The sequence below is a fragment of the Copadichromis virginalis genome, linkage group LG18 (genome assembly GCF_057382275.1).
Source record: "Copadichromis virginalis isolate Kocher_CV1m ecotype Utaka linkage group LG18, C_Virginalis_male_GT1.1, whole genome shotgun sequence".
Lineage (NCBI taxonomy): Eukaryota > Metazoa > Chordata > Actinopteri > Cichliformes > Cichlidae > Copadichromis > Copadichromis virginalis.
In genome coordinates this window covers 2,829,414-2,854,438 of record NC_140635.1, presented here as the reverse complement: position 1 = coordinate 2,854,438, position 25,025 = coordinate 2,829,414, and the positions used below count along the sequence as shown (strand labels likewise).

At 44.0% G+C, this 25,025-nt stretch overlaps 3 protein-coding genes across 4 annotated transcripts in view; all 3 read right to left on the bottom strand.

Moving 5' to 3' along the window:
• The window catches only part of LOC146686914 (uncharacterized), a 280,227-nt gene that overhangs the window by 175,867 nt on the left and 79,335 nt on the right, over window positions 1-25,025 (bottom strand). The window lies entirely within an intron of this gene.
• Window positions 644-8,299, bottom strand: LOC146686922 (uncharacterized). 2 transcript variants are annotated; one of them, XM_085440130.1, is made up of 3 exons: window positions 8,058-8,299; window positions 4,060-5,167; window positions 644-3,363 (listed from the first exon to the last, which is right to left on the bottom strand). In XM_085440130.1, the coding sequence occupies exons 1-2, from the start codon at window positions 8,209-8,211 to the stop codon at window positions 4,092-4,094; spliced, it is 1,230 nt and encodes a 409-aa protein (XP_085296256.1). In that variant the 5' UTR covers window positions 8,212-8,299; the 3' UTR covers window positions 644-3,363; window positions 4,060-4,091. The 2 variants fall into 2 exon arrangements, with proteins under 2 accessions (XP_085296256.1, XP_085296255.1); XM_085440129.1 differs by having other exon boundaries at window positions 644-5,167.
• Window positions 10,256-24,934, bottom strand: vcpip1 (valosin containing protein (p97)/p47 complex interacting protein 1). The gene is made up of 3 exons (XM_085440100.1): window positions 21,909-24,934; window positions 18,172-18,258; window positions 10,256-16,638 (listed from the first exon to the last, which is right to left on the bottom strand). Exons 1-3 carry the CDS (start codon window positions 24,556-24,558, stop codon window positions 15,848-15,850), a joined length of 3,528 nt encoding a protein of 1,175 aa, XP_085296226.1. The 5' UTR covers window positions 24,559-24,934; the 3' UTR covers window positions 10,256-15,847.

The following is a 25,025-nucleotide window of genomic DNA, read 5'->3' as shown; positions in this document are numbered from 1 at the left end:
CTGCACAGTAGTGTGTGATGCTCCTCTTTTATAGAAAACTATATTTAAGAGCCTGCAGGTCTAAAAAGACTCCCGTGTGATATTATACAAAGTTTGTTTCAGTATTGATGCACTGACTGTGCAGTATTATTTCTACGTTCCTAGAAAACCTAAATGTGTTACTTTATCTCATCTTTAATCTTCTTTTTAAACTTACAGTATTACCTTTTGTGTCAGTGACAGAGTTGCACTATATTTTGTTGTATAGAATAACATAATAGGCGAGCACATTGGTGTGGTGGTTAGCTCTGGTGGCTCACAAACTAACCACCACACTCCTGCACCTGGCCAGGTTCTTCCTGTTTGTGTGGATTGTCTCCGGCTTCCTCCCACACTCCAAAGACATGGGGTTAGGTTAATTTAGGTTCATTGGTGATTTTAAATTATCCATAGGTGTGAATGTGAGTGCTAATGGTTATCTGTCTCCCCACAACCCTGAAAAAGATAAATGATAACAGTAATAGAACGACAACAATGCTATTCTGTTGTAATGATTTCAGCCTCATGTCAGCACTAATGATGGTGAGTCGCCTCCTGGAACACCCAGATTAATCACCTGGGTAGACTTTCCCACCTAGCAAGAAACAGTCCACCAGCAGCCAAGTCAAAGTTTCGACATGTTTATTTTTTAAATATAAAAGATTGCTGTTATATCAAATATGATACAATATATGAATTTAGTTGTTTATGATGGTTTGGAAAAACAAAGAAACACCTGAAACACAGCTCGTTAGTCGGCTCAGATATGATGTTACTGTACAATAAACCTTTGTTTTAAACTTAGATTAAATAAATCACCACAATGCATAACGGATTTTTACAAGATGGACAGGATTATACAGAACTTCAAATGAATGACATTTTTCAAAATAGTTCTGAGAAAAAAAAAAAAATTACATTGATATTAAAGGTTATTTGTCAGCAAAACTCAAGCACAGAAGTTAAACCTCATAATTATCAGACGTCTTCATTCGTTTGTGATTCTGTAACAGTCGTTAAGGATAAATTATTTGACACCTTAAAATTCGCACTTTGTTCTGCCTGACACAGAGTTACACTTCATTCAACCCGTCTCACACAGTGTGACACAACAAGCTCTTAAACATCATCACTGTTAAAGTCAGAAGGCACTTGGAGTCTGAAAGCTCTGCTGTGAATCGTGCACACTCAGAAATATTTGATGAAAGGGATGTTTTTTGAAAATGTAACTAAAGAGACGCTCCTCTGACCCGACACAATTACTCACAAGTTATTCCAGAAGATTATCCGACCCTGCTGAACTCGGCCCGGGGTTTAGTGTTGGCTAACCCACCGTACTAACAGGATGGTCGTGATCTTTTAAGATCCCAAAGTCATTAAATTTTAAAGAACTGAAGTGTTTATGTGGCTATTTTTGGTCTTAAACTACGCACCTGATAGGATGTACTGTTACAAGCAGACTGCTGTTTGCTGATCAACAGCAGACGTGTTTCTAAGTCCCAGGTGTCAGACCGGTAAATGTGTGTGGAGCTGTGAGATGAGACGCTGCTGTAAAACCAGGAGAGCCACAGACGACTAACTCAGACACCTCTGTGTGAAGTTAATTAAAACAAATAAAAATGAGGTGCAGTGCAAACCGCTGGGGAACAGCCAGAACATCACAGGTCTGTCATTAACTGTTAAAGTCTGTGTGGAACGGCTTCTGCTTGAAAAACAAATACTGACCGACTGAGTACAAAGTGTAGCTGCATTAGTCAGATAAACAGATTATTAGCCTGGTCACCTCACAGAGAGAAGGTTTTGGGTTCAAACCATCATAAACAGTCTCATCTCTCCTTGTGTCAAAGGCTGGCTCCTCTAAATTGGATGGCACAGCAAAGAAGAGCTGAGTGTAACAAAAGGCCTTCATGGGGGTAAAAACAGCAAAATTATAAATGTTATTAACTGTTTATATTGGTACTGGGACATACACAAGGTCTAATTTCATAACTGGATGTGAATGTTTCAAATACTGCCGAGCAGCTTTAATCTCTGATATACTGTCTGCTAGGGCTGCCACAAACGATTATTTTGACAGTCGATTAGTCGCCGATTATTTTTTGCGATTAGTCGACTAATCAGATCATCATCCATTGGACGTACAGCTTATCGCACCAGCAGCATTTGCTCTTATATAACTATCATTAGCTTACAGCTTTAAGTGTTTAAGGTCTGTGCTAACTAAAGACAAGATGATAGTTTATTAAATTTTAATGAAATTTGCAGATTGTTTCGGTGAAGTTTAATAAACTCCTTGCTAGCTAAAATATAACAGGACACTGGAGTAAATTCTCCAGCATCTCACACTTCTGATAATCAGCTGTCTGCTTGACGTTTATTCAGCTGTGTAAAAACTATAACTTTAATCTCAGACAAACCGATTTACTCAGGAACAAATAAAACACTGAAAAAAGCCAAACAATAATATTTTTAAATTATCTAAGTGACTTATATATCATGTTTAACCTGAGCAGCGAAAGACGGCGGTGGGTTTGAAAACGATTTGCCGGGAGTCCGGTGTTCTCACGGCTCTAGTGAGCCTTGAACCCCGGCTCGCTATCGAGCTAGTGGGTAACAGACGTCTCCGAAAACGTCGGAGCGCTTTTGAAAATATGTGGTGTCCTGATAAACTGAGCAGATATTTGAGGTTTACACAGCTACATTCTCGCCTGAAAATATGTTAAACGTTTATTTTGTGACCCAGAAAGAATAATAAGAGTAATATTAAAACTAACTAGCTGCCGCCATTGTTGGACACTGCGCTGGGCCGCGCTATGAATTCTGGGACAGAGCTACTTCTTCCGGGTTTAACGGCAGCTGGCATCCTTGTATATGCAGTGCTGCCATCTTCTGTTTCAGTCCGTTATTACACTCTTAAATCCTACTACTTATTCCTGCGTCTTTTGTGATCTTACAAAGCTTCAAACGACGCGTCGACTATTAAATCAGTTGTCGACGATTTTGATAGTCGACTAATCGTGGCAGCCCTACTGTCCACTATAAAACACTGAACAGTGTGCTGAGGAGGGGCTGATATTAACCATTCAGTCGGCATGATGCCGACAGGATACAATCAATAAGCCACAACGGACTGACTTCAACACCGCAAATATGACATAAAGTCACATCACATGCGGCATAACGTGCCGCCTTCAGGAGCAGCAAACGCAGAAGAAGGAGGATACTGAAGAAAGTGCAGATGTGCACCTAGAGAGCAGCTGTTGGACCTTCACTGAGGGCCATCTCATCTGACGCTCCGCCCACACACGATGGCATTCATTATTTAAGGCTAACAGGTGTTTTTACCTGGAGACACAAAACATTGTACCAGAGTTTGAAAGTAGAAGTCTGAGAGGAGTTTGTCTCACAGCTGCACTTCATTAACACAAATGAGCCAGATGTTGACTGATTCAGAACAGCAGCATGAAAACATGACATCACAGCTAACCACAACATAACAAGCATGTTTAGGACTGATTCTGCATCCCTGTGCCGAACACATGATAGCAGAGCATAAGAACAACTTATTCCAACTGTTTTGTCTTTGTGTTTTCACTTCTATGAGGATATTGAAATACTTTATATTTTACATCTTTCTGGCTTAATCAGATTAATTATCTGGTGTTAAAATGTTAAAAACATGCTCTGGCATTTTAAAGTTGTTAATTCAACTTCCTGAAAGTCAAAAATATAGAAACTGAGCTAGTCTTTGACATCCTGCAGTAAAATAGATGGAACTGATGCCATGACTTAAAGTATTTATAAGGAGTCACTACTACCTCCTTAAATAAAGGTTACGCTGACTTGTTTCACCATCTTGTGGTACAAAATGGTATTGCATGAAAGCACAGCCCAGCCTTATTGCGCTCTAGTTGATATCTCTTCAGCACAACACACAGATGTTGTGAACATAAAGTCACAGCAGTTTTTGTGACTTTAAATTACCACAAGCATATTCATAATATTTTTCCCGACAGGTGTTTCAGGGCCCTGACATCTCACCTGTATGGGTTCCCGTAGCGACCAGATTGTTATCACTCCCCCTTGGTGCCTTTCCCACATTTTTTGCAAGCGTGCGACGTCTCTGCTGCGTGCGTTCCCATGTGGTTCTTTAGCGTTGCGGCGTATTTAAATCGTTCCCCACAGGTGTTGCAGTGGTAAGGCTTCTCACCTGTGTGCGTTCTCATGTGAACAGTTAAATTGCTACTTCGACTGAAACTTTTGCCACACGTTTCGCAGGAGTACCACTTTTCACCCGTGTGCGTTCTCATGTGAACTGTCAGATTCCCGCTCTGAGTGAAACTTTTCCCGCAGATTTTACAGGAATACGGTTTCTCACCTGTGTGGATTGCAGCGTGTTTTTTAAACGCGGATAAGTTGGTGAATCTTTTCCCACAGGTGTTGCAAGCGTACGGCTTCTCACCTGTGTGGGTTCTCATGTGAACCAACAGAGTCGCACTGTGCCTGAAACATTTCCCGCACGTTTCGCAGGAATACGGCTTCTCGCCTGTGTGGATCGATGTATGCCTTTTAAGTGCCGATAGGTCAGTGAATCTTTTCCCACAGGTGATGCACAGGTGTGACTTCTCACCTGTATGATTTCTTTCGTGATATTTCATGAAATAAATCTGATAGAATCTTTTTCCACAAGTGCTGCAGGCGTACGGCTTCTCGCCTGTGTGGATTCTGTAATGTTTCTTCATCTGGAAATTATACTTGAAGGTTTTTCCACAAACGTCACATTTTACAGACTTTTTCCCCACGTCAGGTTTACGCTGACTGTGTGATGTGACAGCTTTCGCAGTGCTTCTGGTACGCTGATGTAGCTCCTCTGGCTGTGGCTCTGCATTTGTCGTAGATCCAGAGTCCACATACTTGTGCTGAGGTTCACTGAGGTCACTTTCATCATAAGTAAGAGTCACCATAATTGTCTCGCTCTCCTCCTTCAGGATAAGCTGCTCTCCCTCCTGACCGGTGTAGAGCTCCTCCTGTTCCTCTTTAATCTGTACTGGTTCTGGTTTCTCCTGGTCCACAGCAGAGGCCTCTTTCTGCTTACAGAGCTCGATGGAAACCTTCTCCTCCTCTTTGCAGTCATCTTCCTGTGGAAGGTCTGCAGAGATAAAAGGGAGAAAGAATTAGTTCATACTGTGATACGACAAGGTTTGTTCTGATGGACGATGACGTCTCGGATTGATGAGGGTCAAAGTGACTGATGATACCTCAACAATTAGCACGATTTTTATGCAATTTCTCCAGTTGCTCATTATGAAAATATCATGTTTATTCTGATATTCATAATAAATGAAATCTTGGCTTCATGTCGCTCCTCCACACGTAACAAACACCTGCAACACAAATGTTTCTGAGCATGTTTGGGCACAAGTTCACGCCCAGACTAGAGATGGCACGATACCACTTTTTTATGTCCGATACCGATATCATAAATTTGGATATCTGCCGATACCGATATGAATCCGATATAGTGTTTTTTAATCAACAAAACTGTTTTTTTAAATATCTTGCTGCATTTTGTATAAGTTCATACTCAAGTTTAAAACAACAACTACACTAAAGCTATTCTGTTATACCTGTATGCAAAAAAAAATATTTCATAGTTCAGCAATACTGATCAATATAATAAACTTAAACCTACACCATCCTCCCTATTCTGGTATTTTAAAGAGTACTTAGCATAAATATTAAGCAACCTAACTAATAGGGTTCCAACTCCCAGCAACAACAAAAATAAATAAATAAAAAATAGGGAACCACCCCTCACGCGCCACCTCATGATGCTTAATCGACGTAATCAACCTTAATTTGATGCAGTGTGAAAAAAAATGCACAGAAATCAATTATTTTTCAAGAAATATTAAATAGATTCAACATCTTTCTTCAACAAAATTGCAGACTGCACAGATGGTACCTTCCCAAAGGAAAAAGTGCTATAGCTTACTAGGGTATGTTAGACTTAATAGTTACTATATACAGTAATTGACTTCTATTCATTTTGCATCAAATTAAAACTTTGGGTGTCAGATAATTATTTATTAAAAGCTTGACATTTTAAATGAGAATAAGAAAGAAAAGTATGTCTTTGTGCCCCCTTTTCCCTGTTAATGCCCTATCGGCCCCCCTGGCTAAACTTTGCTAGATCCGCCCCTGCACAGTTACCAGCGTCAGCTACATAGAAAAAGATCCTCGAGTAGAAAGTAATATTAAATACATTCTAACAACAGCTGATCAAGCTTAAACGTGCTGCTGTTGTTCAGCCGCTGGTTTCCTCTTTCTGGTGCAAAGTGGGCCAAAAACAAACAAGAGAGACGGACTCGCGACAGAAAAGCCGATCAGCTGATCATTAAGCAGTTTCATGATTGAAGTAGCAGCAAGAAGAGGCAGTCGCTCCATATATCGCTTGTCTGATTGTGACCGCTCACATCGGGGCACTTGTCTTTGATCCCACTGAGTTCTAAAGTTGCAGAAACAGAGAGAGGCATCTGCAGAGTCAACGGCCGAGTGCTCATTCCTGTTACACGTCTTTGAAGAAGAACTTCCTCTGGATGTCCCTGCCTGCAGCACACGTGCAGCTGATGCACCGTAAGGTTAATTCTCCACAGATGAGTTTGCACAGTGATGAAAAACAGGCATATAAAACCAACCGAGTGTTTTCTTCATTTATTTTATCCCAGATGTTGCCACCTCAGTGAAGGTTAAAGAGTTACCGACATAAATGAGTATCCTCACAGAGTGTGACCATCAACGATTGCTGGCTCCTTAAACTGGTACTCACACATCAGCACTTTCAGGTCCTCTGCTCCAAGCAGTGCTTTCATACTTTCAGTTAAGTCATTTGTTTGAAACACTAAACTCTTAAACTTGTGTGCAGCCACTGATCATGCAACCCAAGAGTGTACAGGGCTGTGAGCCTGAAAATCATCAGCGTTGGTTCCTAGTCCAGTTGTATCCACAGCATCAAGGTCATGGGCAGATCTTCTATGGGCAGTTCAGAGCATCCAGAAAGGTCTCTGTGCCCCCTCTGCTGAATTCTACTACATATTACTACTACTGCATATTCTACTGAAATACTTCTACAACTAGAAGTAAACTGAAGTGACAGTGTTTGGTAATGACAGAGTTAAACATCATCGTCAGAGTAAGATCAAGCTAAACCTCATTCATCTGTAAAAGTCTTTAAAGCCCGAACAAAAGGAAACGAGCAGAGATGAGACGCTTACAGTCTCAGTGTAAGCGTCTCTGGCTCTGTCCACCATCCAGGGGAAGAAACCTTTTGCACTTGTGCCGTTTCTGGCTGCATTTCTCTCTCAGTGCACTGAGACAGAGCGCGCAGGGTCACGACATGTCCAGTGTTACCCAGGATTACCCGAGCGCAGTGACAGCATCAGCCGCTTGCCTCTCTGCCATTAAGGGCTCGGTGCCTTTCTATTAGAACAGATACTGTTACTCAGCAGTGCTTTATTGTTTTGGTACTTAACTTCGTCTAAAATAATAAAATGAAAGTTGTGTTATTTGTAATGAAGGAATCATCAATAACTGCACATAAAAAAATGTTAGGGCAATATTTCTGTTTCATGTGTTTGAAAGAAAAAAAGTTACACATGAGCAGTAACTGTCACTGGTTTCTGGTGTTTTCCAATAAAACCAGAGTGAATTTATACTGGAATGATACAGCACGGTCTCTGGCATTTTCCTGCGGCTGCTGGCTGGCTTTTACGTGTGCACCGAACCACAAATGTCAGATTTAAAATATATTTTCATTTTAAATTGGAGAAACTAGTCAAAGTCACCACATCCCCGCTTCAGCGGCTCCTTTGTCAGCGGCTCCTCCGCGCTCTCCGGGGCGGAGAGCGCGGAGGAGCCGCCACAGGGTGAGTCCAGCCGGGGCGGCTGGACTCACCCTGTGACGGCTAAGCTAACAGCGTCCGCCCGGCCTGAGAGCGCAGCGCTGGTCCTTCTCCTCCCGGGCCTGCTGCCCCACGTACCTGCAGAGTCTGCAGTCCAGCTCAGGGCCCGGTGCTGCTGGTGCAGCTGCTCCTCGTACTGCAGGACGGTTTTCTCAAACTCCTTGAAGATTTCCTCCGCTGCGGCGCTCAGACGCTCCTTCACGAACAGCCTCAGATGCTGAAGAGCGGACATGGTTCCTCCAGCAGCTCCACCGAGCCTCAGCGATACAAAACACCGTCAACCTCCAGCTGCCAGCTTCCGACGTCCACACAGCCGTGAAGTTTCAGTCCACTTCCGCCGGAAGCTGCTTTTCCTCTAAAAATAAAACGCGCTCTACGGAAGCTTAATGCATCCACTGGCCAAGAAATACAAATTAAATTTATAAACATTTATAACAGAGTTTTTATGAAAGAGCTTTTGTCTTCTTCTGGCTGCTTCCTCATCGGGATTACACAGCAGTAAATCCTCGCTCTTTCTCGCCCTATCCTTGGCATCCTCCTCTGAGCTCCTCCTTTCCTCCTGCCTGTCAGCTCCATCTCCGGGATCCTTTGGTCCTTCCAAACCAGCTCAGCCTTGCCTCTAACTTCATCTTCAAACTGCTCCACCTGAGCTCCCCCTCTCATATACTCATTTCTGACCACAGGTATTTAGACCCATCCACCTTCAATGCCTCTGCTCCTCGGATCTTTAAAATAACACAAGGTTTCTCAAGGATCAGGATATGAACCAATCACTCAAGAGACAAGGACACCAACATCTGCCAATATTTCAGTCCTAAATCAAAATAAAGTGGTATTCACCTTAGTGAGGGCTCATTATTGCTTACTAAAATCCCCAGATGCTCTTTGGGATTTTAAGATATGTTATTAATTTGGAAAAAAGGGACACGATTCTTTTTTAAATCAAGCGAACGGATCACTTCTGTCTTGTGAAATCAGGAAACTTTCTAAAAAATAAAATAAAACAACAAAAAAAGTGCTTGAAAATGTTTCCTCTATAGTGACTTTAATAAGCACAGGCCTACAGTATGTGGTGGAGGCACTGACGCTTAAAAGTAGAAGAAAGCAGCAGTCACGCATCCTGTGGATGGTTTGTGAAGTCTCCAAAAGTTGATTCTGTTCATCTGGACGTTTTCAGTGGGAGAAACGTTTCGTCGCTCATCCAAGTGCCGTCTTCAGTCTCTGACTGCAGGTTTCCCCAATCTTATAAACAGACATTTGCACAATGACTGAAATCAGTCCACTGAGGGAACAATGGGCTGGGAGGTCAGTTCATCATGATTATGCAAATTCTCATGACCATTGATCAGTGGTTGTTGATCAATGGTCATGAGTACCATTCACAGAGAGCTGGGGAATGGCTGCAATCACAGGATTGTATGATGGTGAAAGATGTTCCCTTAGGCCCCCTCCTCGATTCAGAGATGGTCTTTCCTTTTCACATAAACGGCCTCCTTTTCTCCCGCTGCAAACGCTACGTCCAGATGAGCAGAATCAGCTTTTGGAGATTTACTTACCTGGATGATTGATCATCCATCAAGACGTTTGTGAAGTTGTGTTTGTCCTGTGGACCAAACCACTGAGAACTACATGACGGGAGTTTATGTTTCTGAACTAAAAATGTATTTTCCCCTCTATAATTAAATCAACAGCTTTCACTGCATGTACACTGATGCACTGAGGAGGGCGCCTTCCTTATCCCTCTTTCATTTCCACCATATACAGTTGCATTATTACAAGCACATTATAGGTTTCAGATGTTCTATAAAAGCCTTCAAATGTGGAGCTTTTGGAACTAAACAACTTTAATTTATTCAGATCTAGAAATACTTGTTCCCTCCTGTTAGTCTCTCCTCAGCATTGGACTGGAGATATCAATGATGTCAGTGTGATTTTTCAACACTTTCCAAATTTATCCAGAGGTGTGATTGGACCGTTTCATTGGCTGAATCTGGCCATGTGTCTGACACCCCAGACAGTGAGCAGTCTTTGAGTGACTGAAAGAAATGTTAAAGGTGTTCTCCTCAAAATCACCAACGTTTAATTCAAAAAGACATAAAAGAGATAACACGATCTTTAACATCTTTGAGGCTCTTGCCAGCTCTACTCTTGCTTTTCTCTACAAACTTATGTTGACTGGACAACAGAGAAAAATGATTTCTGCACCATAAACAAACACCTTTTTTTAAACAGACAAACAGAAAAGTGTGTGAGTGACGACAAAATACGGAAACATGTGAAGGAAGTGATTTTATTGTCGGGGTTGGAAATTTATCACACATGCAAACAGCGATGTCGAAGCCGTGTATCATCAATATTTTATTAGCAAACCAGAGAGAAGTTAACAAAAGAAATCATTACTGCAGGAACTGAACATCTGTGTTTCTGTACAGATCCAAATATACTACAATATATACTATTATACAGGTGGATTACAATTCATGTCATTAGTACAGCAGTCACAAAGAAAAACTTCAAGTCTGTTACAGCAGTGTCGTCTGATCTGAGCAAACTCTCCTCCTGATTCGTGCTGCCGCCCTGCTTCCTCTCTGACTGATGATGATGATGATGATTCGGCTATGGGCATGCTATGCTAACATTCCCTGTTTTCCTCAAAGTGCTAAAGATTCATCTGAACGGCAAAAACAGAAGGACCGTGATTCTGAAACAGACTTTTTTTTGCTAAACCAGAAAACAAAAAGGCCAAAAAAGTGAAAATACAAAGACTCCAGTTCAAATTAAACACAGTCGAGATAAAAGAGTTGAAGCAGAACCTAAGTGTAAAACATTTTATGCACAGTTTAAGGCCTGATGATTCATTACAGAAGTAACATGCAGAGGTGGAGAAACATCTGTGTTGGCGGAAACTGCCTTCCATGTTTGTGATGGAGCAGAGATCGGTGCCACTCGCAGGTGTCCTGTTTTACATTTCACACGGATTTAACAAACGCGATACAGCGTCAGTGAGATTTAGAGTTCAGAGTCATTTCCTTTGTTAATGCTAAACTAACCAGCTGCTCCAGAGCACAATGAAAAACATCTGCACATTTCTACATTTCTACAAAAGCATCGAATCAGAGGACTGTGAGCAGAAATGACCCAGTTTGTTCCTGTAAAAATCAGATGGATGTTTGAGACCTCTGGTTTGATGAATCATGAAAAGAAACTGCTGTTTTTCTCAAGAAGTCCCTGAAAAATCAACATGCAAAATAAAAGTACACAAACACACACACCAAAACACTGTACACACCAGTGTACATCTCCTGTTAGAAAACACAGGAAACTCTAAACTGCTGCTGATGCAACAGTTTAGAGTTCACACTGAACGTGGACGTCCCGTCAAACAGTGAAGACGAACCTGCTGAAAACTGTGCCATCAGAGAGGATTTCAGGCAGCAGCGCCTCTGAATAAAAGTCCTAATTTTTAAACAAATCTTCAGCCAATCACATGTTTTTACAAATAATTCAGTACTACTACCCAAGAAAAGACTGAACCTCTGATGAAGCTCAAAGCTGTACAAAGGTTATGAAAACACCTCGAGTGTGTGGCCCAGAAATGATCTTGAACTTCTTGTTTTGGTGCCGAGCTGCACAAACTTTGCCACAGCTAACCTTGTTAGTTAGTTCTGTTAGCTAGCTGCATGACTAGGTTTGTTACTATAACGACGCCAGCAAAAAACAACAACAACAACAAAGCAAAACCCACCTCTGAACATCAAGCACTGAAGAAACACATACACGTGAAGCCTCCCTTATAGAGCCTGTCCATATGTGACAGTGGCAGCATTTGCATTAACGTGCGCCTCTGGCTTCAGTCTGCCTGCCAGATGCTGAAGAGTGAGCTCTAACATCTGGATCTGTTTCACTGTTTCATGCTGAAAGAGGGAAAAGTTTCCTCTGCAGCAGGAAGAGCAGACACTGACTGAACGTAGAAACCACAAGCCTGGAGGCCAACTTAGAGTTGTAAAACCCTTTCTGCAGTGTGTGGTGAGCAGCTCTGAACGAGCTCCTCGTGAACTAAAACTAAGATCTGCATGTATAGGTGACAATAGCTGCTAGTAATTCACAACTAAGACGTCCATCTTCAGTGAAACCAAACACTCTGTGTGAACAATGAAAACATTTAAAAATGTCCAAAATCATCTTCATCAGAAACCTGGGACCCTGCTTCTGTGAGCTTATTCAGCAGCTGCATAAAGAGCTTTATGTGATAATGCTTTCTCTGCGGATTTGTCTTCAAACACACATTTACTTTCAGGTAATTCTGACAAAAACAGCAGCTTCTTTATGATTCATATAGAACGAGCAGACATGTGGACAACAGTGTGAAAGACACATGAACAATGAGAAGAGTCACATGCTGCGACTCTAACCTGCCTGATGTTCCAGACGTGGAAACACAATCCACAAAAGCTGATTTGACACATCTAAAGATACTTTTTCTTCCTGCAGCGTTACAGGAATAAAGGAGCGGTTAAAGCCTCGGGGAAATAAAAATAATAAACTCTTGTTCTCTAATCTGGTGTCGCCACACTGAGGGAAGATTTAATTAAATCTCTCAGTTCCTGTTTGTGGTTTGGTTTTTACAGACGAGAGCTGATGATCGACGGTCACTTTGTGTCCCGTCGATCCTCAATTTGTACAAGTGAATTCTTTCTCATTCAGAGAGTGAAAAACTGTAATATATGATTCCCAAAAGCTGTTGTTTTAAAAACAATAGTTTAACTTGATTTCCACAATCAGTGCATCTCTATGAGACGCCTTCACTGACAGCAGGGCCACCTGGTGGTGAGTCTGGGAGGTTCAGCTGAAATGTGTAGGTGGTGTTTAGACCTGGAAGTTCAGTTAAGATGTTTGCATAGGACAGAAGCACAGAGGCCCAGCGAGGACTTCCTCCAACCAAAACTTAGATCAATCACGAGAATTTAAACTCCAGTGAAAACTTGAACCTGGTTTTTCTTTGGCTGTGTTCTGCTTTTGAAAAGAGAAAAAATGAAGCGAGAACCAAACCTTAAATGTTAGGAAGGAGCAGAAGGTTCATCTTCAGAGCAAAGAAGAAGAAGAAAGCCTCCCGAGGCCACACCAAAGCACCACTGAGACATGAATCCCACCTGAATGGAGCTTTAGGTTTCTTACTTTGATATTTGGGCCTTTTATGAAGTAACCTGATCAGCTGATGAGCACATGTTTAACTTTTGGGATGTGAAGATCAACTTGTTCACAAAGTATTTTCAGAGTATCTCCATAAGGAGGAGCCGTTCGCTTTAACCTGCACAAACCTCCGCAGCTCATTTTGGATTTTCTATAAATTCTACAAGCTAAACGCTTTTTGATTTCGCTGACTCCCATAATACTTTAACTGTGCTCCTGTGGCTAAGACTCATGGGAAAGGTAGTTGTTGAGCATAAGATAACAGTCCAGTGCAGAGTTATTTTACAGTGTTTTCAGGTAAACCGAGGAGAAGCTTCGACCTCCAGGAAGTTCATTACTGCTGCACATTCAACACGGCGCCACCTGCAGGCAATAAATACAATTTCTCTTCGTTGCACTGCACTCAAGTTCATATTCATGCTCACATCTCAAGGCATTTCATCTTTAGCTTCTAAAGCACCAGATATTTGCTTCATGTTTATGTCCCTCTAAACCTCACACAAAAGTCTTTTCAGGTACTGATTTCAAGAGTTTTAATAACAAACACAAAATAGTCCAGAGCAGAGTGGATCGTAACATTTATGTTCAAACACGTCGTGTCGAGGTCGTCTTGGGAATTTTATAGTAAAAAAATCATAAGTGACTCTTGTTGACTACATGTGCATCTCTAACACATCTTTGGCATTTTATTGCTACATTTACACAGATTCTCATGAATCTGCAGTGTTTGGAGATCAGATGAAACTTAAATTTAGGTGTTAAAAATTTAAAATATTTAACCTGGGATACATAAGGTGAATAAAAATACAGCTGGAACAAATATGTGAGAAATAAATTAGTTCTTGTTTTTAACACGTAACACTTTTTGTCAAACCCACATTTACACACTGGCAGTGAAGTGGGGTACACAGGAACCCAAACTAAGATCTTTTAAGAAGCCCGACCAACCAGAAACATCCATTAATGAAGCTAATGGCCACTCGAGCTTAGCCTTTGCAGACCCGCAAGTAAAAATATTAAAAATTTGATGAACTGTAAACAATGTTAATCGTATTTAACTTATTCATTTGGACACTGATAAGGCTTAAAGTTTGCATTAATGGGGGCGTGGCCCTGACAGGTGGGTGGTGACACAGGCAGGTGTAGCTGTTAGGCTTCAGCTAATCAGAGTCACTGAACGGGACCTCTCGACTGTGTTTGTGCTGTTGGAGCATTCTGGAGAATTTTTCAATGACGTTTAAAATTGTGACGAGCGACCCATCAGCTAAGAGACCGTTCCAGTATTTTATTTGTCTGTTGATTAGCATTAATCACCAGACATCTGTGCCTGTGTGCAGCTTATGGATGCAGCTTTCTGCTCAAACCAGCTACTGTTAGGTGGTAACTGAGCAATAAAACTTCTCATTTAAATATGGTTACACTCATCTGATGCTCAAAAAGCCATAAAAAGAGCACAAATACAACAAGGCCGTCTTTTCCATACAATCAACCTAAAAAGCAAATCAAATGTCAAGTAAACAACAAACAAAACAGAAGAAAAAATTAAAAGTGCAAAACACAACGGTCCAAATGGGACGCGGACCACCAAACAACTTGTACTAACAAACCAGCTCATGTGGACTTTGGAGGTCTCGCACAGCACATGTTCAATACTGCTACAGGCACAGATATCGACAGACGCCTTATTACTGATGTTGAGGCGCAGGTGGCATCACACAAAACTGCAATATGTCACACGTGGAGATGAGAGCGTGCGGTTAAATTTTAGATACAACAAATAGAAACTGCAGTTAGTTCTCTGCCTGGAGGTTGTGAGGGGCTTCATTCTGATTTTTCTAGAATATAAACCATTAAACTGGTGATGGTTAGAGGGGCAAAAAGGTAAAGTAAAAATATAAAGTCATCAAGGAGGATTCAGACAATCAAGCAAACACAGATCAGAGTTCTCCCTGCAGAGCTCAGACAAACGGAGGGTGGAAAGCAGATTCTGAAGGCGTTGATGCGTACGGAGGCCGGTGCACTTTTCAGAGCGTGCACTTTGACGGAAGCATGTTTGCAGGACGCGACGCTGGCGGCGGCCAGCTACTCTCCTTCCTGGTGGCAGATTAAGACTTCTTCTATCTACAGGAATGCGTCTCACCGGATTTTCCTCCTCGGAGATCCGTAAGTGTTCACAGCGAGAGGATTAGACGTCTGCAGGTGGGAACCGCAGGCCTAACGACAGAATCCCGTCACCTTATGGACGACTCTGCGATATACTGTGAGACAGTTGTTCACGATACATCATCAACTTAAGAGAAAAACTTATTTTGAATCAACGTGGGGATCACATCGTTGTATTTATTCATTACCGTGTTAAATTTTCATAGAGCGGTGCTGACAGGCGAGCTACAGTGGATACAGTGTAAACACACATGGCAACGGCTTCTGCAACAGATCTGTGAAACAGGTGAATCGATGACATATCGCAGACAGCGCGTCACAATATATCGCTTCATCGACGGCTGTCCCACCTGGAGTTCGCAGCGGCGAGGACAGTCGGCCCGCTCTTAGTCATGCAGTAAAGACAACGCAACACGATGAAGACCAAAGCTTGAGGATCCGACCTGAGGTGTTATGACCCACAGATGCCGGTCAGGCGGGTGCGGGGGTGGGGCGGTGCTGGGGCTCAGGCGTGATCAGGAGTGATCCATGGGTTCGGTGGCGTTACTCTGCCCGGCGTCCTGGCTGTCCATCTCCTCCGGTTCCTCCACCTTCTGCTCAGGTTTGATGGCTGCCGTTGTCGACACTGCAGCTGGCGGTTTGTGGTCGGCCGTGGACACCGACTGGTCCTCACCCGCCTGGCTTCCGGCCGTCGGCTCCTGGGCAGCCCTACCCCCGGAGGCGGTGCTCTGCTGCTCTTTCAGGTGCCGCTCCATGGAGGCCTGGATGGAGGACACCATTTCCTGCAGCTTCCTTCGCTGCTGCTCCATCAGGCTGGGGTCGAGTCCACGGCCGTCCTTCATGGTGACGAAGCCCGGAGCCATGCGGACCAGCTCCCTGGTGGTGTCCTCGGGGATGTCCGACAGGTCCGGGGGTCCTCGGGACACGCTGGCACTCAGGTCCACGCCACTGCTGTGCTGTCGTGTGATAGGGCGGTGTTCTGGTGGTGAGGAGCCTCCGGCGCTGCCCAGAGAGTGGCCTTTTCCCTGAAAGGCTGTGACACTCTGCAGCTGCTCCTTTTTACGAACAACGCCACCGCTGCCCAGCCGCAGCACGCCATGAGAGGGACTACCCTCTCTACTGCCCCTACCGGATGCCTCAGAGCGTAGCTGCACCAGGGCCTCCTTCACCAGTTCCTCGACATCAGGCCCAACAGGGAAGTGACCGGCAGCGTCCACGCAGAGCTCCAAACGCTCCTCTGCTGCATTATAAACAAAGGTTTTCCCTGTGAGGTGAGGCAGCGTGCAGTGCTTCCCGTCCATCAGGCCTGAACGAGAGAGAGAGAGAGAGGTCATTCCCAGCTTGACATGATTCACAGTCTAAAATAATCCTTATTAATCTCATCCTGGGCCTTGGTCTGAAACAAGCCTTCAGCTCTGCCAACTCTGATTGGCTGCCCCTCACAAGAAAAGGTTTAAATCAGTAGGCAAGAAACTTTTATTCTCACATTCAGACACAATTGATATAGAAAAAAAAGAATCTGAACAGCAATTTATGGGAGACTTCTCAGATACTACAGATGGCCAGCGTCCTCCGCCTTCCCCCAAAGAGCCAATCAAGTTGAAGCAGGAAACATATTCGTGTTATTGCATTGATGCCTGTGTATAAGCTCACAAACATTTCAGCAGCTGTAACGTTGTGAAACTGTGCAGTGCAGTGGGAGCAGAGCATGTGAGGGCTGTCAAACTTTATTGTTTTAGATTTAACTTGTAATTTTGTTTTTCTTTAAGCTCTCCTATTATCAAACTAAGCTCATGCTTTTAGTTACGCGCTCTGAAACACCTGCAAAGATTCAAATGACCATATTAGCGATATCCCCTCTTAGCGCCGTCACACAGATCCAAGAGTAGAAAAACAGTGTTTGGAGAACTGCAGTCGGAGCGTTTGGCTCACAGTGAGTTCGCGGCTGACTTGACCATCCACCATTGTAACAATATATCTATGACAGGTAAACAAAAGCACAATAGGTCAACTTTAATAACACAGCTGTTCTCCCTCCCTCGGGTGGGATGTACCAAATATATTGACAAAGGTTCAAGGGTTTGCTTTCATTTATGCTGCGGTTAGCTCCAGAGCATCAGATAGAAACACAGCAACAGTCTGACAATCTGATAACAGGAAATAAGAAGTCGCCATAAAGGATCCTGTGTTATTAGTTTTTGGTTTGCAATAACTTACAATAAAGAATATGACAGATAAAAACAAACTGATCCTTTAATCACACCAATCTGCTTTCAGACATGTCTGAGGAGTCACGTGCATGTGACAAGAATCGATATATTTCAATCAAACTTCATCTGACTGTAAACTCTGACATATATTCCTCTGTGCTGCAGAGGACCAGAGCTCAGCACACATCAGTGAGCCACTCCACGTTCCTTTATTTACCAGAAATCTGGGCACTATCATCTAATCGAAATCCTCTCCACATGTTTACAACAGACCCCGTTTTCTTCTCTGGGAAGGAGTTCCTGTAAGGTGTGTGCTGGGAACCCGGAATATGGCACAAATGTGGACCACTGGGAGAGCGCATTGATCATCAGGTCTGGGAAGAAACATTTCATTTCCTGCAGCCTCGTGGATTTTATTCACTGAACTTTTCTGCTCTCAGGCGTCACCTGATCAGTCGCGTGTGTTTCTGCTACATTTCTGCACATGTTTAAAATCTGTCTAATAATTAGTTAGCAAAGAAGCCTTTAAAAAAAGTAGCTCACGTATGATAAGCTCCGGTTCACAGTGATGCAGACACACAAACGCACATGTATAAATGTACCTGCTCTGTTACACAGAGCCTGCTTACCCATGTCTTTCTTAACGATGTTGTAGAAGACGCCGCCCTGCTGGAATAAGTGTGGCAGCTTCTTTGCGTACGACCAAACATCCTCACCTGAAACAAAGACAAACATTTTAAAAGGATCCAACGAATGAGACGAGGTCCTAAACACAACACAAGGTTAAAATGTGTCTGTGTGAGCAGGACGCTACACAGGACAGCACAATGTAGGACCACAGAAGTCCTCGGTGTCAGAGTGCAGAGGCCACAGCTTTGGCAGGAACGTGAGTGGTCAGAGCAGCACAAAAATAAACAGAGACCGAAACATCTGAATGTAAGACACAAGAGTGGAAATACAGTTGATACTCTGACCTCGCCATTGTTTGGCGTACAGTGAAGCCGCTGATATGTAAAAATATATTTAAACCTGAAAGCAGTGGTGGACAAACCTACGAAATGTTTCTTGATAAAGGTGTGACATCACATTTATTTCTACATGATGAATATGAAGCTGCAAGCAGCAGCTATCGTCAGTCATTTATAGAAACCTCTGTGGTTCCAGTATGTTTGCTTTCACACTCAGTGAAGCTCACACCACATACAACATCTACAGCTGTGATGCTGATGGTAAAGCCAGGCTAGCGATTCCCCCTCGTTTTAACCTCGCACTGCTGCTCATGCTGCTGCTACTCTGTAGGAACATTCACATTTTTATATTCTACATTTCATCTACATTTACCGTCTCTTGTTTTAGAGGTCCTCTAATAAATGCCATTGTCCTTCAGCTGCTTCATATTTAGTCTCAACAACCTCGACAGAAAATATCAATCCACTTGTACTCTCCTGCTGTGATGAAAATGATCCATCTCATCTGAGACATAAACCCTTTTTTATTGCAATAACAGTCATCTAAGCCAATAAATAAATGTCCAGTCTGTCACTGATCATTGTCTCCATTAATTCCCAAATCTAAAACTTAAAGTGGAATGTGTCGATGTGGGTTTTTCTGCTGAGAAAACCTAAAATGGTTCATTAATGATTCAGTTTCAGGCAAAGTTATTATAGTGAACCAAGAATAAATTGGCTACAGTAAAAATAAAAACTAGACTTTGCAATAAAGCTACTGTAAACAATATTTTTTCACTTTATTTTTCAACACAACCAGCCTGAGGAACATCTGGTGCATCTGTTTAATGAGTCTGGGACTTGAATGTGTATGAAGTGTGTTAACCTTTAAAATTTTGCACCTGACAAAACCTCCAAATATATAAGAACAAAACTAAAACTACCACCAAAACTCATGAAAACTAAACTGAAACTCATCATTTCCAGACAATGAAAATTGAAAGTGAAATGAGCAAAAACAACAACTTAAGCTTAAAATGAAATAAAATCTGGTTTAAGGTTAAATTTTATTTGGTGTACAAAACCACTGTCAATAAATAAAGGCGATAAAACCATATTCAGGTGTTTATTTAGCTTCAAATATCCTGTCAGTAAAACAGGGACTTCAACACTGCACTGATGCACTGAGTCCATTTGAAAGTGCGTGACGGTGCATTTCCTTTTGTTTGTGTGTTTATATGTAATGCACGTCGCACATATTCAGCTACAGGTCTGCTCCATTCAGCTGTGTGAACTCTGAGCTCTGGGTTGGAGGCACTGTCTGGTGAGCGGATGCTTTGTTTCATCCTGGCCGGGGCCGGGCGGGGGGATTATTGAACACGAGCTCGGAGCTGACAGGAAGTGCAGCGTCAGGCCTGCGGAGCGCTCGGAGCGCAGCCGAAACCTTCCTGAATATCGACAGACGCTCTGTGTGTGTCACACGGCCCGATCTGTTTATCCTAACGCAGTTGTGACCTTTGACCTGATTGGCAGGTGAGACGGGGAGGGAGCGAGTTGCTCGAGTCAGCAGATTCTCACACTCACACACAAAACAAGTCTCTTGTTTGCTCATGGCAGCTGATCAGAAACCTGGGAGCTCAATCAGCTGCTGAGAGCAAACGGCAGTTTTTTGATCACCTGCCTGCACCAGCCAATCAGAAACCAGCAGGCATGTGCGCTGCACACCTGGAGCTGTTCTCTTTATTCACACACAGACACACACAAACACACTTCAGCTTACTCTGCAGTCTTAAGCAAGCAGCAGCATCATTGCAAGAAGACAATAAATTAAACACGACGATGATCCATCATCATCATCATCACCACATTCAATAATATGAGTGAACACAGAAAACAAAGACATCCCCATGCTGGAGAAACTGGAACAGGAGATGTTTACTGTACAAATCGTTATCATTCTGACTGATTATTAATCAATAAAATAAAGTGCTGTATGACATTAACCTGACAGCACTCTCTATAAACACACCGTCAGCCCCAGCACAGTAGGTTTGTATCGTCAGGAGCTCAACCTGTGAACAAACATTGACTATAGAGATGCTAATTATAATGAAAATATAAACAAGAGGTCAAATTAATGAAAGGGCAGACAGCAGAACGAGTTCAATCGTTATCTTTGAATGATTAATGATCAAAAGTTGAACTTTAAAGCAAACTGAAGCACCAGCACTGTCATGTTTGAGGAAATGTTATTTTTTCCATACCAGGGTTTTCTCTGCATGTACTAAAAACACATTTGACGCCAATCGAAGCTGGCTTTCAACCAAAGGAAAATCACTGCGACAGAAGATATTAAAACATACGTCGGGTTTAGTTTTACTCAAGGTTGAAGACATCTTTGCTAATAAAATGGCCAAAAAGACTTAAAGTCAGTCGACACATTCTTTGCCTCAACTACAGTCATGGATATTTGCATGTTCACCCCCAGAAGCCAGGACACATTTTTATCATATTTTATCCTGCTTTTATTAAGTCTAATTGAACCTTTGTGCTTCTTTGTATATTTACCTGTAAATAACTCACTGCTAAGTCACAGATTAACTCTGTACAGTAACAAGCAACAGCCAAGAGCCGGACTGAATGACTGATTCAAGTTATTATAACTGAAATACACGTTTCCTTATGCAAGCATAGGAAAAAGAGGACTGTTTTCCTTTAGCTTTATTGTAGAAAGGAATGTTTCTAAAATCAAACTAAGAAGTGAATTATTAAAATAAGAAAGTAGCAGCAGCCACTTGGCTCTGTTAAACCTGACGAGCGGGTTTTAGCTCCTGAAGTGCAGAACAACACAGGAGAAAAACAGTTTTCTCCTGGCAGCCTTCAATCAGACCAACAAGCTTTTATATCTTAGATCAAATGTGACAAAATCAAAGCCTGAGGATCAAATCTGGCCCTTTGCAAAATTGAATCCAGCATGGATTTCATTTAATAAGGCAGACGATTTCAAGACAGACCCACTATCTGCTGAAAACGGAGACGATCACTGATTTCAAAGAACGTAATCAGTGTCTCGGCTGTGATATTCGAATCCACACGTCAGCAAAGAATTCAGGATTCACAGCATCTTTAAAGTGAAAAGAAGCTGCAGCTCCAGCACAATAACTTTCCTCTAGTGACATCTCAAAGTGACACAGCTTGTTTTTATGTGCAGCCAGTTTCGCTTCAGAAGGCCGTACGGTACAGGTAAGCTGTGCGACCAAAGATCTTTTGCTCTGCTTTATATCAGGATGAATCTTATTCTCTGAAATATCCTAAACTTACACTTCCTGTCACATTCAGTCTTGTGGCACAGGTTGCTGTGATAATACATTACTTTGCTTCACTCACTAACTTACTTGGTACCCTACATGTAACCTTACCCATCAACGTTGCTAGGAGACAAAGGGAGGACATCTCAAGGTCGATGCTGTCCTGGAGTTCCCGGCTGCTCATTCTTCCGGGCGTCACGGCGTCCTCGCTCTTCACTGAATGCAGGGCGGAGTGCGAGCTGGAGGCTCGGGGAATGGAGGCCGCAGGGCTCTTGTCCTCTGGGCCTTTTAGGATCTCCACAGTCACCCTGTCACCATGCTGCAGCGCCACTGGCTCGTTTTCCTCGCCATCTTTTGGTGGGACCAACTCCTTAGGTGGGAAACCGTAGCGGATGCATTGCTGCGCCGGCGGCACGCTGAACTGGTTGCTGATGCTCCTCTGCAGCTCAGAGAAGGTCGTGTGGGCCTGCAGAGTCAGCATGGCCTGTCTGCCGTCGCTCGTAGTCACACGAATCTTTTTCTCCTTACTGGACGAAGACGGGGAGGAGGACTTGGTGGGTGTGGCTGGAGCTGAAGAGGAGGAGGTTTCTGGAGAGCCTCCGGGTGAAGAAGTCCGGCCCTGGCCTTTCTGCTCCTGCTTCAGTTTGTCAGTCCGACGCTTCTGGGTGACGAAGGCCTGCTCGCTGATGCTCTGCTGGATGCTGCGCTCTGCTCGGCTCATCGTTAGCTCCTCCTTGTGCAACGTCTTCGCTTTCTGTCCCGTCAGGATGATCTTTGTGGGCGGCTGGGGGTCCGCCGGCTGCTGAGACTCTGAGGCATCAGTGAGGCGCTGGACATGAGCCCCGTCGATGGACACGGGGTTGTATTCGTCCGGGTTCTTCTTGGCCGTGTGATGGAGGATAGTGTTGACCACTTTCTGCACCAGGATCTCACTGCCAAACTCGCCCGGGAAGTGCTTTGTGACGAGCTTCATGGCCACATCGTACACGTTGCTGTTCAATGAAGGGTCAGTCTCATACTGGAACCAGTACACTGTCTCTCGCACCACCCGACCCCCCCACTCCAACGTGATGGGGAAGGCCTCGGGGAGGTTGTCATACTCCTTCCCCTCCCAGTAGTGTTTGAAGCCACACCCACACTTCCCTCCCTGGGAGCGGGTGTTGGTTCTGTCCCCATCCAGATAAACCACCGAGCCGTTTCCACGGATATGGCGGACTGACGTGCCGTGACACCAGTTGCAGGTGTTGAGGGAGCTCAGTTTGTAGTCTGGGAGGAGAACATCCCTTTGGGGGTCGTAAGAGCAGACCACATTGTTGAGGGGGAAACTGTAGTTCTTATCCGGCCGCAGCTGGCCGTGTGTGGATTTGGCTAAGTTGTAGAGCTTACCGCCGGGAATCAGCCACTCCGGTGGGATGTGGAGCTCAGAAAGGGCGCCACAGATCAGGCAGCGATGCAGCCGATTTTCCATCACTGACTTCTTTGCCGCCTCTGTGACCTCCTCTGGATGGATGCCAATCACGCCAGTCCTCCTGTAGACGTACTGGTGAACGTCAGCCACCAGCGACGGGTGGATGCTGTGCTTCTCCATAAATACCTCCTCCATGGCGTTAACTAGCCTCATCAGATATTTATCCTGCAGGCTGCGATCTCCGCCAATCACGCAGCTCCCATCCGCTTCTAACTTGATGTACTTCTTGATGAGGTCCTGAGGGACGCCCCAGGCCTTTGGCAGCAGACGGGGTGGCAGCTTTGGCAGCACCGTGTTCTTGATTCCCACCAGAGGGATGTAGTGGTTCCTGCTGGAGCTGCTCCAGGCGATACAGATGGGTTTGTTCAGCTTCCCATCTTTCCCCTTGCACTGCTCCTCCGGCACCAGTCCAGGCAGGAAGGTGGCAGAATAGTCCCCGGAGCTCCTCATCCCACTCAGGGAGTCCAGGAGAATTATGGGTCGGTGGAGGACGTTGGCTAAGCCAAATATGTGGATGTTGCGTAGTCCAAGGGGTACGCCTTCTGGTGGGATGAAAAGAGGGTCGCACTCGTTGATGATGTCCTCCCACTCTGCAGCATCTATAAAGTCCTGAAAAAGTGCCTTGTAGCGTTCCAGATTCTGCTTGAAGTTCTGTTTGAGGTTTTCACGGAGGGCATGCCAGAACAGTTCTCTCCCCACCAGAGCTCTGGACACAGCGTGGACCAGGCAGTGCCCATCTCCGTCCACATGCACCGGGATGAGACACTCTCTGTTGCCGTTGGCTTTCTTCACCTCCTCCAGAGTGTCGTGGAGGTATATAAGGCTCCCTGACCTATCTTTGCCATAGCCTATGGTGGAAACATGGTCCGGCTCAATGAGAAAAGCTCTGTCTCCCAGGATGGAACAGTCAAACATCTCCCCTTGGTTCATCTCCCTCAGAAGCTTGGCTTTGCCGGTTTGTTTGTCCATGCCATACCTGGTGAGCACGGGCGACAACAGCTTGCAGTGGTAGTTAGAAAGCCCCATCACTTTCACCAGCTCGGTCCCCTTCTTCGGGGCCCCGGTGACGCCGAGCAGGGCGTTTCTGAGCAGATTGTGAAGCACGACATCGGGGTCGGTGACTTCCTCAACGTTCTGCAGGTTCTTCTGCTCGTGGCGCTGACCACACTCGGTACACTCGATGCTAACGGAGCCGTAAGCAGGAAAGAAAAGCCTCGCCTGACATTTCGGGTCTGGGCAGGTACCAGACAAAATACGCTTGTCTTTTTTCTTTGAGCTCTGCAGCAGCGACATTTTGGCTGAAAAAAGGCTGACGCTGTGTGTCAGCTTCACAAAACCATGATATTCACACTCCGGCGAGGCTGTCAGGCGAGCTTTGACTCCGCTAACGACAGTTATTTTACAAAATAACACAAGAACAACACGGAAGCGGCTGTTTTTTCCTTTAGCTGTTCGCCGTTGCTAGACGTACATACGTAATGACGTCAGTTACTGGGATTTGTAGTTTTTTTCTCTTTATCTATGTTTAAACAACTACGCACCAGCATCAAAATGACTGCATTTTTATCTTTTCCCTGTTCGAACATTAGCTGGAAACGCGCGAAACTCAAACAGTAAAACGCGTATGTCGGGTTAAGTCGTGTACATTTACGACCTTAAACCCAGGTTAACTGCATTTACCAGAATGCAACGCGTCACAGTGACGTGTGTTGTGTAAGGAAGTCAATTCGGCAGAATCATGTCAATTTGGACTGACTGGG

Bases quoted from the DNA above. Each gene is read 5' to 3' on its own strand.
- LOC146686922 (XM_085440129.1), bottom strand. From the start codon at position 8,211: ATGTCCGCTCTTCAGCATCTGAGGCTGTTCGTGAAGGAGCGTCTGAGC. The intron at 5,168-8,057 runs GTACGTGGGGCA...TTATCTCTGCAG, and splicing joins CTGGACTGCAGACTCTGCAG to ACCTTCCACAGGAAGATGAC.
- vcpip1 (XM_085440100.1), bottom strand. From the start codon at position 24,558: ATGTCGCTGCTGCAGAGCTCAAAGAAAAAAGACAAGCGTATTTTGTCT. The intron at 18,259-21,908 runs GTAAGGTTACAT...TCTTTGTTTCAG, and splicing joins TCTCCTAGCAACGTTGATGG to GTGAGGATGTTTGGTCGTAC. The intron at 16,639-18,171 runs GTAAGCAGGCTC...TCTCTCGTTCAG, and splicing joins CATCGTTAAGAAAGACATGG to GCCTGATGGACGGGAAGCAC.